This window comes from Adelges cooleyi, unplaced genomic scaffold (genome assembly GCF_023614345.1).
Source record: "Adelges cooleyi isolate 19-005CV unplaced genomic scaffold, UGA_ACOO_1.1 ACOO_flye_CR_arks_rails_tigmint_CR_PRNA_30, whole genome shotgun sequence".
In the NCBI taxonomy this organism is placed as follows: Eukaryota; Metazoa; Arthropoda; class Insecta; order Hemiptera; family Adelgidae; genus Adelges; species Adelges cooleyi.
In genome coordinates, this window is record NW_026095971.1 from 10,865,721 (window position 1) to 10,879,258 (window position 13,538).

Here is a 13,538-nt window from a genome sequence, read left to right on the forward strand (position 1 = left end):
ATGCATATTATACGACGAAGGAAGATAAACAATAACGATTATGTCAAAAAAGACTTATGGAGACCCGTCAAGGTCTCTCTATTGTACTTGAGAGAATTTTCCGAGACGACTACTCTGCATGGCATACGACACGTAGGGCTGTCCAATATACATTTCGTAGAGGTGTGAGTATATACAATTTTTATTATATGTACCTACACAATATATCATTCCCATTGCAATTGATATGAAAACGACTAAAATATAATATGTTATTATAATGAAAATATTATGTTGTTATCAATGCTTGATGTTTATAATTTCATCTTAAGTCACTATAAATAACAAAATTATTTATTATTAGTTTGTATAATAACTAGCTAATATCTAATAGCTATTACTTAAATTAAATTGTGATTAATAAAAAACTTATTTTGTAATTATTAAACAGTACGTTTTTTAATAAATAAAAAAAAAATTATAAATTTAAAAGTTATATTTTAAGTATTATTATTTAAAAAAATTCAATCAATTTCGAAGTACCCACTTAAAAAGTAAGGAGGAAAAAGCCAGCACAGTGGAATTGGTGCATAGTAAGATAGAGACTAGTGAGGCTAGTGTAGACTTTAAAAATTATTATAAATGAGATTTATAATTAAAACGCTTCGATTCGATTCTGTAGATGGAAGGGGAAGGGAGTACTTTTAAAATTGTTGGCTAACATTGTACCTTTAATGTACATATTTTAATCTATAGACTTGTTACTTGAAGGAATCTATTCGGTAGTAAAGGAAATGTAGTTAGTTCAGCAACACAAAAAAAAAAATCTCGCTCCCCATCAAAAGTAAAAAAAGAATATATTTTTAAGTCTCTGAAAATATATTATTGCTGAACATGCTATTTAGGAGTTTTAATATTTTATATTTTGTTAAATACAAATTCCGGATTGTAAAAAAAATAAGAAATGATAAGAGATATGTCTAAGTACGGCTATTTATTAAAATATGAAACAAAGGCAATATTAGTTTAAATTTGTTTTACGACATTTTTTTTAGCCAATTTGTAAAAGGTACTTAGGTATGAGTTTGCACTTATCATTTTTCGTTCAAATGATTTTTCTACGCAAAAAAACATAACGAAAAACACTCAACGTTTCAATATTCAATATTTTTAATTCTTTTTTTTGTGAAAAATATTTGTAGGACACTATGATCTTAAATTTTTCATCGTTTTATGTATACTGTTTACTCCACATAACATTTGAAAACATAATTATTACAATACTTTTAGAGGGTTGTGGTTGTTGTGCGTGGTCTTGTCGATTTACGGGTCTTACAATTTGATGTACAATAGTTACAACAGATACAATACAAATCCAACAGTGATAACTGTGCAAAAAAATTACCGATACTGGTATATACAATTTCCGAGCGCCACCTTTTGTTACGCTAATCCTGTGAACGAAGATCTAGCCAAAGCGTACATAATCAAGTCAGTTTAAATATAGGTATACTAAAAACTAATTTATTAAAATTATTTGCACCTATCGTAGGAAGTGGAACGTAAGTTCAGGAGATAAGTTTGACTACTACATGAAGTTTATAAATGAAGCAGTAAACGTAACATATGAAAACACCCATTTAATGGAACCCTACGCCAAAGACCCAGATCTAAATAAGATCAGTATTAAAGATCTATCCTCAAAGGTAACTAGAATTTTGAAAATTCTATTCGTTTACTTACTAGTGACTACTTATAATCATGTTATTGGTGCAACCAGATAGGGTTGAGGGATTATAACTCAATCCTAACTTTTTATTTTATTTTAATCAAAGGCTACCCTAACTATACATGTACATCTAAAGACTGAAAGGTATTACTATTACTACTTTAGATGTTTAAACTGCTCCTAAATAAAATTACTAATTGCGCCGCTGATTGAGTGCAATATTGAAAAAATACAAATTGCATAAAGCAATCATAGACCACTGTGTTTAAAACCACTATACTTAGGTCCACGCTGAGCTTCGTTTCAAGACTACCATATTTAACGCCGACTACCAAAATATCTCTTTCTACCCCGTTCTAACTGAAATGGGCGAATGCTACACATTTAGTGGTACGATAACCGACTACTTACGACCAAAGTAAGATAATTATATTTTAATATTCTCAATTCGTTAACGTAATGATTAATAATTACCATTAGTATTGATTTATTAACAAACATGATATAATTATAGTTTTTTTTTAATTATATGTAATTACATACCTCTCGCATATAAATTATGAGTATAATTGTTGAATACAATTATTTAATGTTTAACCTAATATTCTTGCTATGTTTTCCAAGTGGAATCCCACTAATAAGAAATAACTATACGCCACCGTCATGTAATTTCTTCAACTCGCTGTGCTACGCGAGAGCTGAGAGCTTGCCTCGAATTGTTATGGTTGGTAAAATAATTCGACGTGGTGCATTCGCTCATGACTGATATGTATTCTACTCTGTTGATCAGTACTATGTGCATTACGCCAAAGAAGTGCCGGACATAGTGGACAAGTATTATGTAGTGATGGAGAACATGGAACGGGACACGACATTCACTTTTTGGGAGATGACGTCCGCTCCCGAGCTGAAAAGACTTAGCCCGTCGCAGCGTCAATGCCGTTTCATGAACGAGCCCATGGACACTTCGACGCCGGTTTACAGTTACAATATATGTCGAATGTTATGCAGGAGGAAATTGGCGTTAAAGTACTGCGGGTGTGCGCCACATTTTTACATGAACCAAGGTGTAGTAACTAGGCCGTAAACCGTCGTCGGTACGAAAGAAAGAGCAATATTGGGTTTAAGTTTCATTTCCCCCCCCCTTTTTTGTACGTTCTCAGATAACGTCAAAGAGTGCGATCTCAAAGGACTGTACTGCTTGTCGCCGTACACGGAAAAGCTGTTGACCCTGCAAAATACGGACGGCACGCCGGTCGAATGCAATTGTCTGATGACGTGCGAAGACGCCAAACTGTTTTTGGACAGAGATTCCCGGCGTACTTGGTAGGCACCATAAATAATATTCGCCGCGTGCATTTTCTGTGGTGAATTTATGAGAGAAAAAGCCGACAAACAAGCATTTTCTCACATAAATATTATATCGTATGATCGATTCTTTAAAGTGTATGTAACGAATGCGCAGGTCGTATCCAGTGCCGTGGGACATCCGTTTCCGATGGGCCATTGACAAATATAGTAAGACGCGGTTGCGCCGCGACGTCATCTATAGCTTCGAAGATTTACTGGGTTAGCCAATAACATAATCATTTAGCATTATATATATGTTCATTGTTTGTCACACACTGTAAGTAATCGAGTCCGCTTACGATTGAGCTAAACGATGGCCAGCTCTTAAGTCTCGGCGGCGACATGACAGTGCGACCGCTATGAAAATATAAAAAAAAACGGAATAATTTGTATTAGGATCATATTATTATGGGCACTCGTACGGTAAATGACCGCTAAACAGTACAGCTCTCTTACGCAGCTCTAAGCCGACCGGTAGAACTCGGTGACGTGTCACTGTTAGCCGTGTACTATACTTACCCTTCAGTTTTGACGTTAACTTTTCTATTCTATCACCACGTCGTACACGACAAACACCGATGCTATAAACCGTTAATATTATAAATATCGCGCTTTCTATAGTGTACAATAAACTAATATACCTACCTATTGGCTATTACAGCTACTAACGACGGAGGTCAAAACAATGTAATTATCCGCTTTAATATACTGTCCGTACTGTACATTTAGGAAACACTAAGAACAATGTACATTTTTTTAAAACATTTCTATTTCTCATGGACACAAAACTTGTTGTATACAATAATTAAGGGTGTTTTTAAGCATTAAGCTATTTTAATAATACTGATCAGAAGTAATTGGAAAAGGCAACTAGGTACCTAAGATATATTAAGGGTATTGTAAGCGGAAGGCTTTTAAGAAGTTTTGTATAGAGCTTTTTAAGAAAAGAGTGGTTTTAATCACTTAGGCGATTTATTTTCGTATTAATTTGTAGAAGATTTAAGGTATTATTTTTGACATAGATACCTATACAAATTTTTGGTAGGTCATTTGGTAGGCCATTTAGGTAGTTCAGAAAATGTTTTTGCTGTGACAAAACTGTGTGACTGGCTAGTTCAGTTTATTTTTGTTTGTAATTAAAAAATCAAGTTTGAAAATTTTATATATTAAAACGCAATTAGCATAAAAAAATTTAAAAACGTATACAACCTATAATATAATAAAGTAGCCAAAGAACTCGTATATCTTTACAGCATTGAAATCGGACCAACCTGAGTAGTGAAAATGTTATCAGACTTTTTAGTGTAAAATGTTTAAAAAAACATACCGCTTTCAATTCCCTTAAGTTGTTAAATGCATCTTCTGGTGCCACGGATCTCAAAAACTCTCCATTTTTTTTCCTGCATTATAGATGAATATTTACTAATAATAATGTACCTATTGAATACAATATAATGAATCACCGTTTTGTTTTAATTAATCTGTCATTTCGTGACGTTTACGCAAATATATCATGTTGTCTGGAACAGTCGAGACACGCCGATAGGCGATTCTAATTACTTATTCATGAAAAAAAAAGTTTCAATACACAACAATCTATAGGAAAAATATGATTGCCCCCTAATTAATAGAAAATGATTTACACAGTAATTATTAACTGTATATTTTAAATTCAATTATTTTTCAACGTTTTTTTATAATTTTGTAATTATATTATAATTTATATGTATTTCTGCATGTAAAATCTTACAAATATATTTACCCGTCCATGTACGTTACATAATTACATTTCCTTATAATGATACATATTATCATATTATTTTACATTATAGAGTGGTCGATTTTTTGTGTTGAACGTCGATTTGGAAATTTGCCAGAAGAGATAATACTATTTCGACAATAGAACCGATTTGTACTACATGCCTGTGGGCTGTACCACCAACAATACCTATCTGTACACACAGCTTCAGCAGTACTTGCAGTTGTTAGCGTTTTATAACTGTATTATATTGCGGAATATCAATTGTATACTTGTATCTATGCCTTTTTTCTCCATTCGGTTTACATGCATGTTTTTGTGTAAACATTACGCGGTGTGCAGTAGGTAATGCAGTGACGTACGCAAGGCGCATAAAACTATAGGGGAAAAAAATATTTAAATACAATGCTCATAGTTGCTCGGTACAATAAATACGTTTGCCATTTACATAAAACGATCGCATGGTGGCCACGAGTTATGAACGTCGGGTTTCTGGGAATCGTGTCTGACACGACAATTCTCCGGATATTAGGTTAACGCTGTATAATGATAAAAGTTCACTCGAATGTCACCAACAAATTACAATATAACTTTATGACATTAGTATAATTTTATATATTTTGTACTCTACAAACAATATCCAATGGTAATAAACGCCTAAGAAAATAGACCGATAGCAATATTTTAGTTATATTATCCAATAACTACTATCATATATTTATATTTCATAGTAGGCGTTAGAAGTTAATGGAGACAGCGGTAAAAATCGAATTAATGTTAGCTATAACAACCCAGACCGGATTTAGGGGAGATGGGGAGCCCCATATTTTTTTTGTTCTATATTTGATCAATAGATATGTATAAAAAGTTATAATCTAAAGCGTTATTAGTTTTGTCTATAGCATATTACAATTGTCATGCTATGACGGACAGTCAACTGGTCCACAACCGATAATGCCACACGTGAAGTTTCTTCTTCTTCTTCTACTACTACTAAAGGCCTGGTGGCCTTGTCGTTGCAAGAGAGTTGCCATTCTGGGGAAGTGGGTATAGTGCAGTGGTTTCCCATTGCCTTCCGCACCAGCCGGTGGCCATTTCTCTCTTCAGACGGTTGCACGCCCAGCTAGAGAAATGTCCAGCGACTGAAATTCGAACCACGGTTAGTGCGTCAAATCACTGTCGCAGTAACGCTCTCGACCCGACACATGTGAAGTTTAACATTGTAAAATCAAATTGTTAACAAAACTGTACCTACTATTTTTACTAAACTATGCTATGCTATACTATTTTTGTATAGCATATTGTCTAGTACAATAGTGGCGGGATTAAAATCCGTATTCCTGAAGTATTCGGATGTTCGAACCTAGATTTGAAGGATTATTCGGATGGGATTGAATCTAAGTAAATACGTACCTATACGGTATACATAACGTTTAATTAAAACAATAATTGTATTATTGAAATTGGATAAAACAAGTTGCAATCCTTTTCTGATAGTTAAGGTTAGGAGCAACATAACCGAATTATTTAAGAAACAGATAATACAAAAATGTCGAATAAATACACAAATGTTGGTTACAATTTTTTAATTATTTAATTGTTTTTGTCGGGACATAATATTTACTTTTTATTCTTTTCAAAAAGTGTTTATGTATTGGTTTTTTTTATGGACTCATTTGTTTATAAGGCCCTTAAAATCGTCTCACACCTCTAGACCCGAATAGTATAACAATAATAATTATCATTTGAAAAAGCACTGCCTACAACTTACAAGTATTGTTGAAGTAATAAACCAACACATCTGGAAAAAAAACTATCGATTATTATTGACATTGTAAGTACGAGTATGTTGTATTCCGAAAACAATTTTCCTAATATTATGAACGCCCGACGGCAAACATTGACGCTCAGCTTGTTACGTGTACACATTATTATAACTGGTAATCTATCTAAATAAACGTACAGCGTGTAGGAAGTATACATGGACCATCTGTGTATTATTATTGTAAGACCTAATTTCACGATTCTCGGCTAGAACACGTGTACGAGTTGAGCGGCACATAAATCTAAAGTTAAATGGTGAATCCAGGTGAACATACAAATCTGACGGCAATAATTGATCGCAGGTACGGGGTGACCGATCAGAGCTGATTTCTCAGTAATACACATAACACTCATCAAGTACATTGTCAAGTACAATTTATAAACGCGGGAACCACTAATAGGTACGACTTCAGAAGAGTACGAGTATTTACTACAATAATAATATCTATTTTCACGTGTATCGGTGTATATACGCGCCTTCTTACATCGATTATATAATAATTTTTTTTTTTTACTTTACTTTTTTATACTCTAATCCGTTAACTGTAATGTAGTTGTAAACGACACGCAAAGGGTACTTAATACCGCGTGTATATATATTTTTAGTATGCTAAATAAATCAATAGCAATAATAATAGCGCATCACCTCAAGGAACATCCTAAAACGCACCCGAATTATAGTATACATTATTGTAATACTCACTTTAATTATTGTTCGGAATTTATCAAGCCATTAATCAATTGTTGTATTGTACTTATGTTTTGTTATGAGGATGTTTATGTGGCTCTTGACATAGCATATTAGTTAAAATGCATTTATACATGCAGAACTTATTATGTTATTATAGCTTGACATTATTTTATGCTACAACAATTTCTTCCGAAATGAGTGCAGCCACAAGCCAATGTTTTTCTGGCGGCAAAATTCAACCTATTTAAACGTTTTTTTTATTTAAAAAACCTGGATGTCAAGAATTTATACTGAATAAAAAAAATGTATTAAACTAAACCGTGACAACTTTAATAATTTTCTAAAGCCTTACATCATTTATTATAGCTACTGAGATAGATATGAAGATGGCTTTAAAAAATGGTCACATTACTGTATACAAACATTTCAAAAATATTTATAATTTCAACTATCATCATGATATATTTTTACAGCTAACATTCTGATACCTACTGTATAAAATATATGTATAATCAATTTTCATGCTATAGTTATACCACTATTAGGTAAATATATAAAATATGACTATTTGACGTCTGTTTGCAGTTTCTTTGGGTGGCACCGTGTCCTTTTTCCTTGGATGCAGCGTACTGTCGTTCGTCGAAATCGCCTACTTCTTCACCATCAGGCTCTTTTGGTTTTTAATTCGCCGGAGGGACAATTAACATGAAAAATTCAACAAAATAATCACACGTCTGATTATGTTACGCACCACCTCACCATAAATTTAAAAAAAAAGTGTTTGTTTATTATGAATCATTTATTTAACTGTATGACTAAACAAACTTTGTTTTATAACTTATTAAAAAATAAATGGCTACACAAAAAAAAATTATAGTTGGAACTATTATAATTACATGGTTAATATAGGGAAACAATAAATGTATAGTTGGAATAACTTAATAAATAGTTAGACTCAGGCCAACTAATTGTATCTTTAGTTCAACTAAACATTTAGTTACTTAGTGTAACCTACCATAACTATCTATTTTTAGTTATTCCAACTATACATTTAACTGTGTCCCTATTTTAACGATTTAACCTTTTTTAATTATTTAACTTATATTTGCCCATTTTTTTTATACTATATTGAAATTAGCTTAGCGAAAATGTGCTAAACGAAAAGATAAACAACCACACAAGTCGTTTTTTATGTTTAACGAATTATTTTAAAAAAAAATAATAACAAACATATGTCATATATAATTTGCTTATTGAACAGTTATATTATAATGCAAATTATATCTAACTAATTACTGTCGATAATTAGTTTTATTACTTAAATATTTTTTGAGTTATTGGCGTTTAAAAGTATAGGGGGAAGAAGAAGGGAGGTAGTCTTCAATGTTTTTTTTTTAATCGCTTACACGTTTATTCAGTCGTACTTCCCTCCACGCATATTATAATTTCAAATGCTAATTGACAATGGTAATAACTCAAAATTGGTTAGGTTAGGTTATTCATTTTATTATAATAATATATCAATATTGTTTTAATAAGTGAAGCATACAAAATATAATATTTGATACGTAATTTTAACAATTTAATATATTATGATTACCTATTCTATATGTAATTATCAAAGCAGCATGATACACCCTGTTCACCCGGTTAATAGTTTAAAAATTTAAAATTTAGAACGAGTAATGTTATTTTTATGTGCATGCATTACTCAACCGCACTCCATCCTCCCGTGACCCGTCCTAAATTTTAAACCTAAATAACTAAAAGCATTCTCTAAAACTAGGTTTCGATCAGTCAAAAATGTGTTGTGTAATGGAAATTAATACAAGTCTACTTTAATTTGCTTATATCTTCGCGAAATATCTAATCAACATCTTTTTGAAAATCAAATCTTTAAAAAACATCTAAGTGATTCTAATAAAAAACATGTATTTTCAATAACAATTATTTTGATAAATGATAATAATATAGTAATATTTTACGTTGACAAACTCGTGTAAAACAAACCAGTTTTGGATCGTCCAGAGTCCTATGTAACTATTTAATATAACCGTGTAAATCATATTTCGAAAAATGTTATTATAAATCGTAGAGAGCAAATTTAGTATTGATACTGAAAAAACAAGACAGGTATCGTTAAGATATAGCCAAAGAAGTTGAACATTAATTTCTATCAAGCTGCAATCAACTATAACTCATACGGCTTACATAGGTATTCTTCAAGAATTTCTATGTGATGATGAAATATATTAATAAAATACAAAATGCAGCGTATAGGTGTGTAACATTAACATTATACATAAATAACATTATTCCTACACTCAATTTGTATAATAATTCCTATAAGATAATGGTATAGAAATTCAAAATAAAAACAGTATTATACATATCTAAAACGGATAAAACCACTTATCCGACAAAAAAATAAAATTTGTGTAAACTATTTTACATTGATATAATGGTACTAATATGGCTTATTTCTCAAACAAATTTTTACTGGCTAAATGACATAAAGGTTAACCCAGTGATAGAAATAGATATATTATAAATGGTTTAAAACTAAAAACGCTAGTTTTATACTAAAGAAACTGACTTTCTTATTTTCCAAAAAGTTAAAAAATACTCAAAATTTAAATTGCCCATCACCGATAAATAAACATTTGAGGCCTAAAATGTTTTAGTGCCATGCGCTCAATATCTTAATAATTGTGTTATTTCATTTGAGTTTCCTTAATAAAAAAAATGAGTAGAGTATAATATTAAGTAGTGTTGTAACCTTTTTAAGTTGCGATATGTAGTGTTAGGTATAACACTACAGATAGGTTAAATTCAAGAAATTGAAGAACATTTTTTGTTGATGTTAATTGTAATTTTTAAATTATATAAAATTCAACTTTTTTATCTACTGAACATCATGAATGGTCGATTTGGAAATGTTTTTATATTTTAAAATAACCAACAAAAGTATTTCCAAAAGATATGTAGGTACAGTACGGTTTAGTCATAACATACGGGTGTCTAATATTACTAATCTTTTATAAGATTTTAAGAAAAAAATGTATTTAACTTTGATGTAAATAAAATAATAATGAGATTTTATTTTAGCGTAGGTACTACGTATTATGACAAATAATTCAGTGTAGTGTGTAGTAAGGACGTAAATAATAAATAATTATACAAAATGGTAAAAAATGTTTATTATTGGACTAAGGGTTGTAATTATTTGGAAGTTTCATAAGTTTCTAACAAATGGCGGTGTAAGTTAGTTTATCGACACAACACTTTAACATCTTTTGTTATCTAGGTTGGGTCAGCATCCAATAGATGGCGCCGTGATTTGATTTCAAACGTTTTTATCTTTATTAATTATTAGTGAATATTAATTTGACTGTATTGAATAGTTTAATATAATATTAATTCAACATATTATAATTGAGCCACAGCAATACGTAGCCGGGTCTACTATAAATAATTATAATGTATCACTTACGTTAACCGGTATTTAATAACCTACGCGAAGCCTGGTACACGAGCAGCTATATAGTATTAAATATCGACGACAATCGCGATTGCAGTAGGTAAGCAGCGACAGGTGACGTTATTTAAATATTGTAAATCGACTATTTCTGTAATCGTGATTTTTGGTTTTCCTTATGTGATATATGATATATCTTACAATGTGCGCCAAGGCAAACATTAAGATATGGATATAGTGTTGCTTTTATTTGACCTACATATTATGTTCAGTGTGTCATCGATCTTGTTGTATTGTGGGGCAATTATTTTATTTGACTCCTTCATTCCAGCAACACTGTACCGTCAACTGTGTGCAGTGAGGGCTACTGTAGCGCTACCTGGCGGACGACCACAACAACAAATGACAGTACCACAGAATTTGCTATTATCAACATTCAACATTCAATATGAAAACAAAGCTTTTCCACCGTTGACAGCAACGAGCATTATCGATTAATGATCAATAACACAAATTGCTGGCCATCGTCTCATATTAATATAGTATTTTTTTTTAAACACGAATTACCGTTTTAACGATAGTGTTCTTGTAGTCTACAAGGATCATCCGAATTCCGATCTTCAAAGCATTGTCTCCTGACTATTTGTGATTATGGCCGCTTCTCTAAAACGGTCGGAAGACAACATTTCTAATAACGGCGAATCAATAGAGAAAGGTATGTGTACCAAAAATATCCAACTAAAAATTTTAATGGCCCCTGTTTATTTTGTATTTCGTATAATTGATAAACATTTGTTGCGTTTGTTAGATAAGACTGAAACATCGGAGAAAACTTTATCGGCAAGTGTTAGTAATGCTACGTCAAATTCAGCTGAAAGCAGCGGAGGTGTTAAAAAATCTATATCAAAAAACCAATCAGAAAATGATACTAAAAAAAAACCTCATTCAAAAAAATCAAAGAAGAATGGTTAGTGTTGAACTTCTTTTTTTTGTAATAATATATATTGTGTATTTGTGTTCCAATCATCAGCAGTAAACATTTTGTATGAGAATTGTATGTAAATATTATAATAGATATCCCATTGTTGAAATAATTTATGCACATTCGGACTATTCCATTTTCTTTTAATTTTCATCGTACCCATTAGTTACATGCAATGTTTTTAAAAACTTGTTTATGTGACTGTAATATTTGTTGAATACATGATAAAAATTGGTTTTGTTAAAATAAGACTAGGATAATAAAAAATGAAGAATATTATCATTCATTATATCAAAATAATCAGTTGTAATGGTAATTTCTATGTTTTTAATAATCTTGATCATTTACATTATAAATGTAAATTTTAAATTTTTTTACAAGATTTTTTTTTTATTTGGACGATACTTATCAAAGTTCTCTAATAATATTCTCCAGTTTTGCATGAATAAGCGCACATCATATCAATTACTCCATTTAAGCTTATTTAATTATTATTTCAGTATACCTTTTCAGTGTAAGGAAGTTTTGCATTACTAAGGAGCTAAAAATAATAAATTATTAATAGTATTAGCCTAAATAATGAATAATTGAACGTTAAACAATTATAAGTGATTAGTGATTACTTTGTATAGGTTATCACTACGAAAAATTGTAGATATTAATATATATAAATTATATATTACAAACAAAATTAAGTGTTTCAATAAAATTATATTAATACCTAGTTGTTTTATATTTCAGAAAAGAAATCTGCAGAAGATCTCAAGAGTGAATGTATTGATTGTCCAGTTTGCTTAGGAACGGCTGTGATTCCTACACGTATTCCTTGTGGCCATGTATTCTGTTTCTTATGTGTTAAAGGTGCATCTAGAAGGGCGAAAAAATGCCCGTTATGCCGCCAGGCAATACCTGTTGATTTCGATAAAAATCCTACCGTACTGGAACGGCAAGAAATTGAAACACTTGATGATGGTTATCAGTGGTTTTATGAAGGCAAAAATGGTATGTGAAATGTATAGATTTATATCTATTATAAATAGCTGGACATTTTTTATATAACTACAAAAAAATTTTGTGATACTAAATTATTCGGCTTTTTCAAAAACTAGGTTTTGATTTTTAAATACCTATATAAAACAACCAAAATGTAATATTGTATATGTACCCACCCTTATTTATAAAGATATTCTAAAATTTAAATAAATATGTTTCACGATAATAACATGATATAATTATTCATTTATTTTTAGGTTGGTGGCAGTATGAAAAAAGAACATCGGAAGAAATTGAACAAAACTTTAAACTCAGCAACATGAAATTCGATTTACTCATTTGTGGTACTATGTATACAATAGATCTTGATCGAAACGTGCAATTCAGTAAGGAATGTCCTAACAGAAGAAGAAAAGTGAAACGAGAAAATGCCAACAACATAGCTGTTAAAGGTGTTGCCGGTGTTCATTAACTATTCCAATTTCTCTATTTTAACTTTTATTGTATACATCAATTTAAACTTTATGAAACATTTTTGAATTTTAATTATTATACTCATCAAGACTAAACACGATTTATTATACTTAAATAATCATATTTAAGTAAAATTTAATTCTTTTGCCTTAATTATGAATTTTATAAATCTTGCAAAGTATGTAAGTGATAAGTGTTATTGTTGTTAAGTAGTTTCATCAGTCTATGAATAGATTTTATTCTAAATTCATTTTATGGTGTGTTAAAATATTGAATAAT

At 30.7% G+C, this 13,538-nt stretch overlaps 2 protein-coding genes across 2 annotated transcripts; both read left to right on the forward strand.

Annotated features, from left to right (window-relative positions):
- Positions 1-8,036, forward strand: LOC126839358 (sodium channel protein Nach-like). Its single transcript, XM_050574647.1, has 9 exons — positions 1-164; positions 1,270-1,470; positions 1,532-1,685; positions 1,993-2,126; positions 2,333-2,432; positions 2,499-2,775; positions 2,872-3,034; positions 3,174-3,277; positions 7,918-8,036. Exons 1-9 carry the CDS (start codon positions 1-3, stop codon positions 8,034-8,036), a joined length of 1,416 nt encoding a protein of 471 aa, XP_050430604.1.
- Positions 8,037-11,212: 3,176 nt separating this feature from the next.
- On the forward strand, positions 11,213-13,535 carry LOC126838548 (E3 ubiquitin-protein ligase rnf146-like). Its single transcript, XM_050573052.1, has 4 exons — positions 11,213-11,525; positions 11,619-11,777; positions 12,534-12,794; positions 13,043-13,535. Exons 1-4 carry the CDS (start codon positions 11,462-11,464, stop codon positions 13,255-13,257), a joined length of 699 nt encoding a protein of 232 aa, XP_050429009.1. The 5' UTR covers positions 11,213-11,461; the 3' UTR covers positions 13,258-13,535.
- Positions 13,536-13,538: the final 3 nt, after the last annotated feature.

Excerpts from the sequence above, each read along its gene's own strand:
- LOC126839358 (XM_050574647.1), top strand. The coding sequence starts at position 1 with ATGCATATTATACGACGAAGGAAGATAAACAATAACGATTATGTCAAA. Across the intron at positions 165-1,269 it reads AATATACATTTCGTAGAGGT|AGGGTTGTGGTTGTTGTGCG; the intron begins GTGAGTATATAC and ends CAATACTTTTAG. Across the intron at positions 1,471-1,531 it reads GCCAAAGCGTACATAATCAA|GAAGTGGAACGTAAGTTCAG; the intron begins GTCAGTTTAAAT and ends CACCTATCGTAG.
- LOC126838548 (XM_050573052.1), top strand. The coding sequence starts at position 11,462 with ATGGCCGCTTCTCTAAAACGGTCGGAAGACAACATTTCTAATAACGGC. Across the intron at positions 11,526-11,618 it reads CGGCGAATCAATAGAGAAAG|ATAAGACTGAAACATCGGAG; the intron begins GTATGTGTACCA and ends TGCGTTTGTTAG. Across the intron at positions 11,778-12,533 it reads AAAAAAATCAAAGAAGAATG|AAAAGAAATCTGCAGAAGAT; the intron begins GTTAGTGTTGAA and ends TTTATATTTCAG.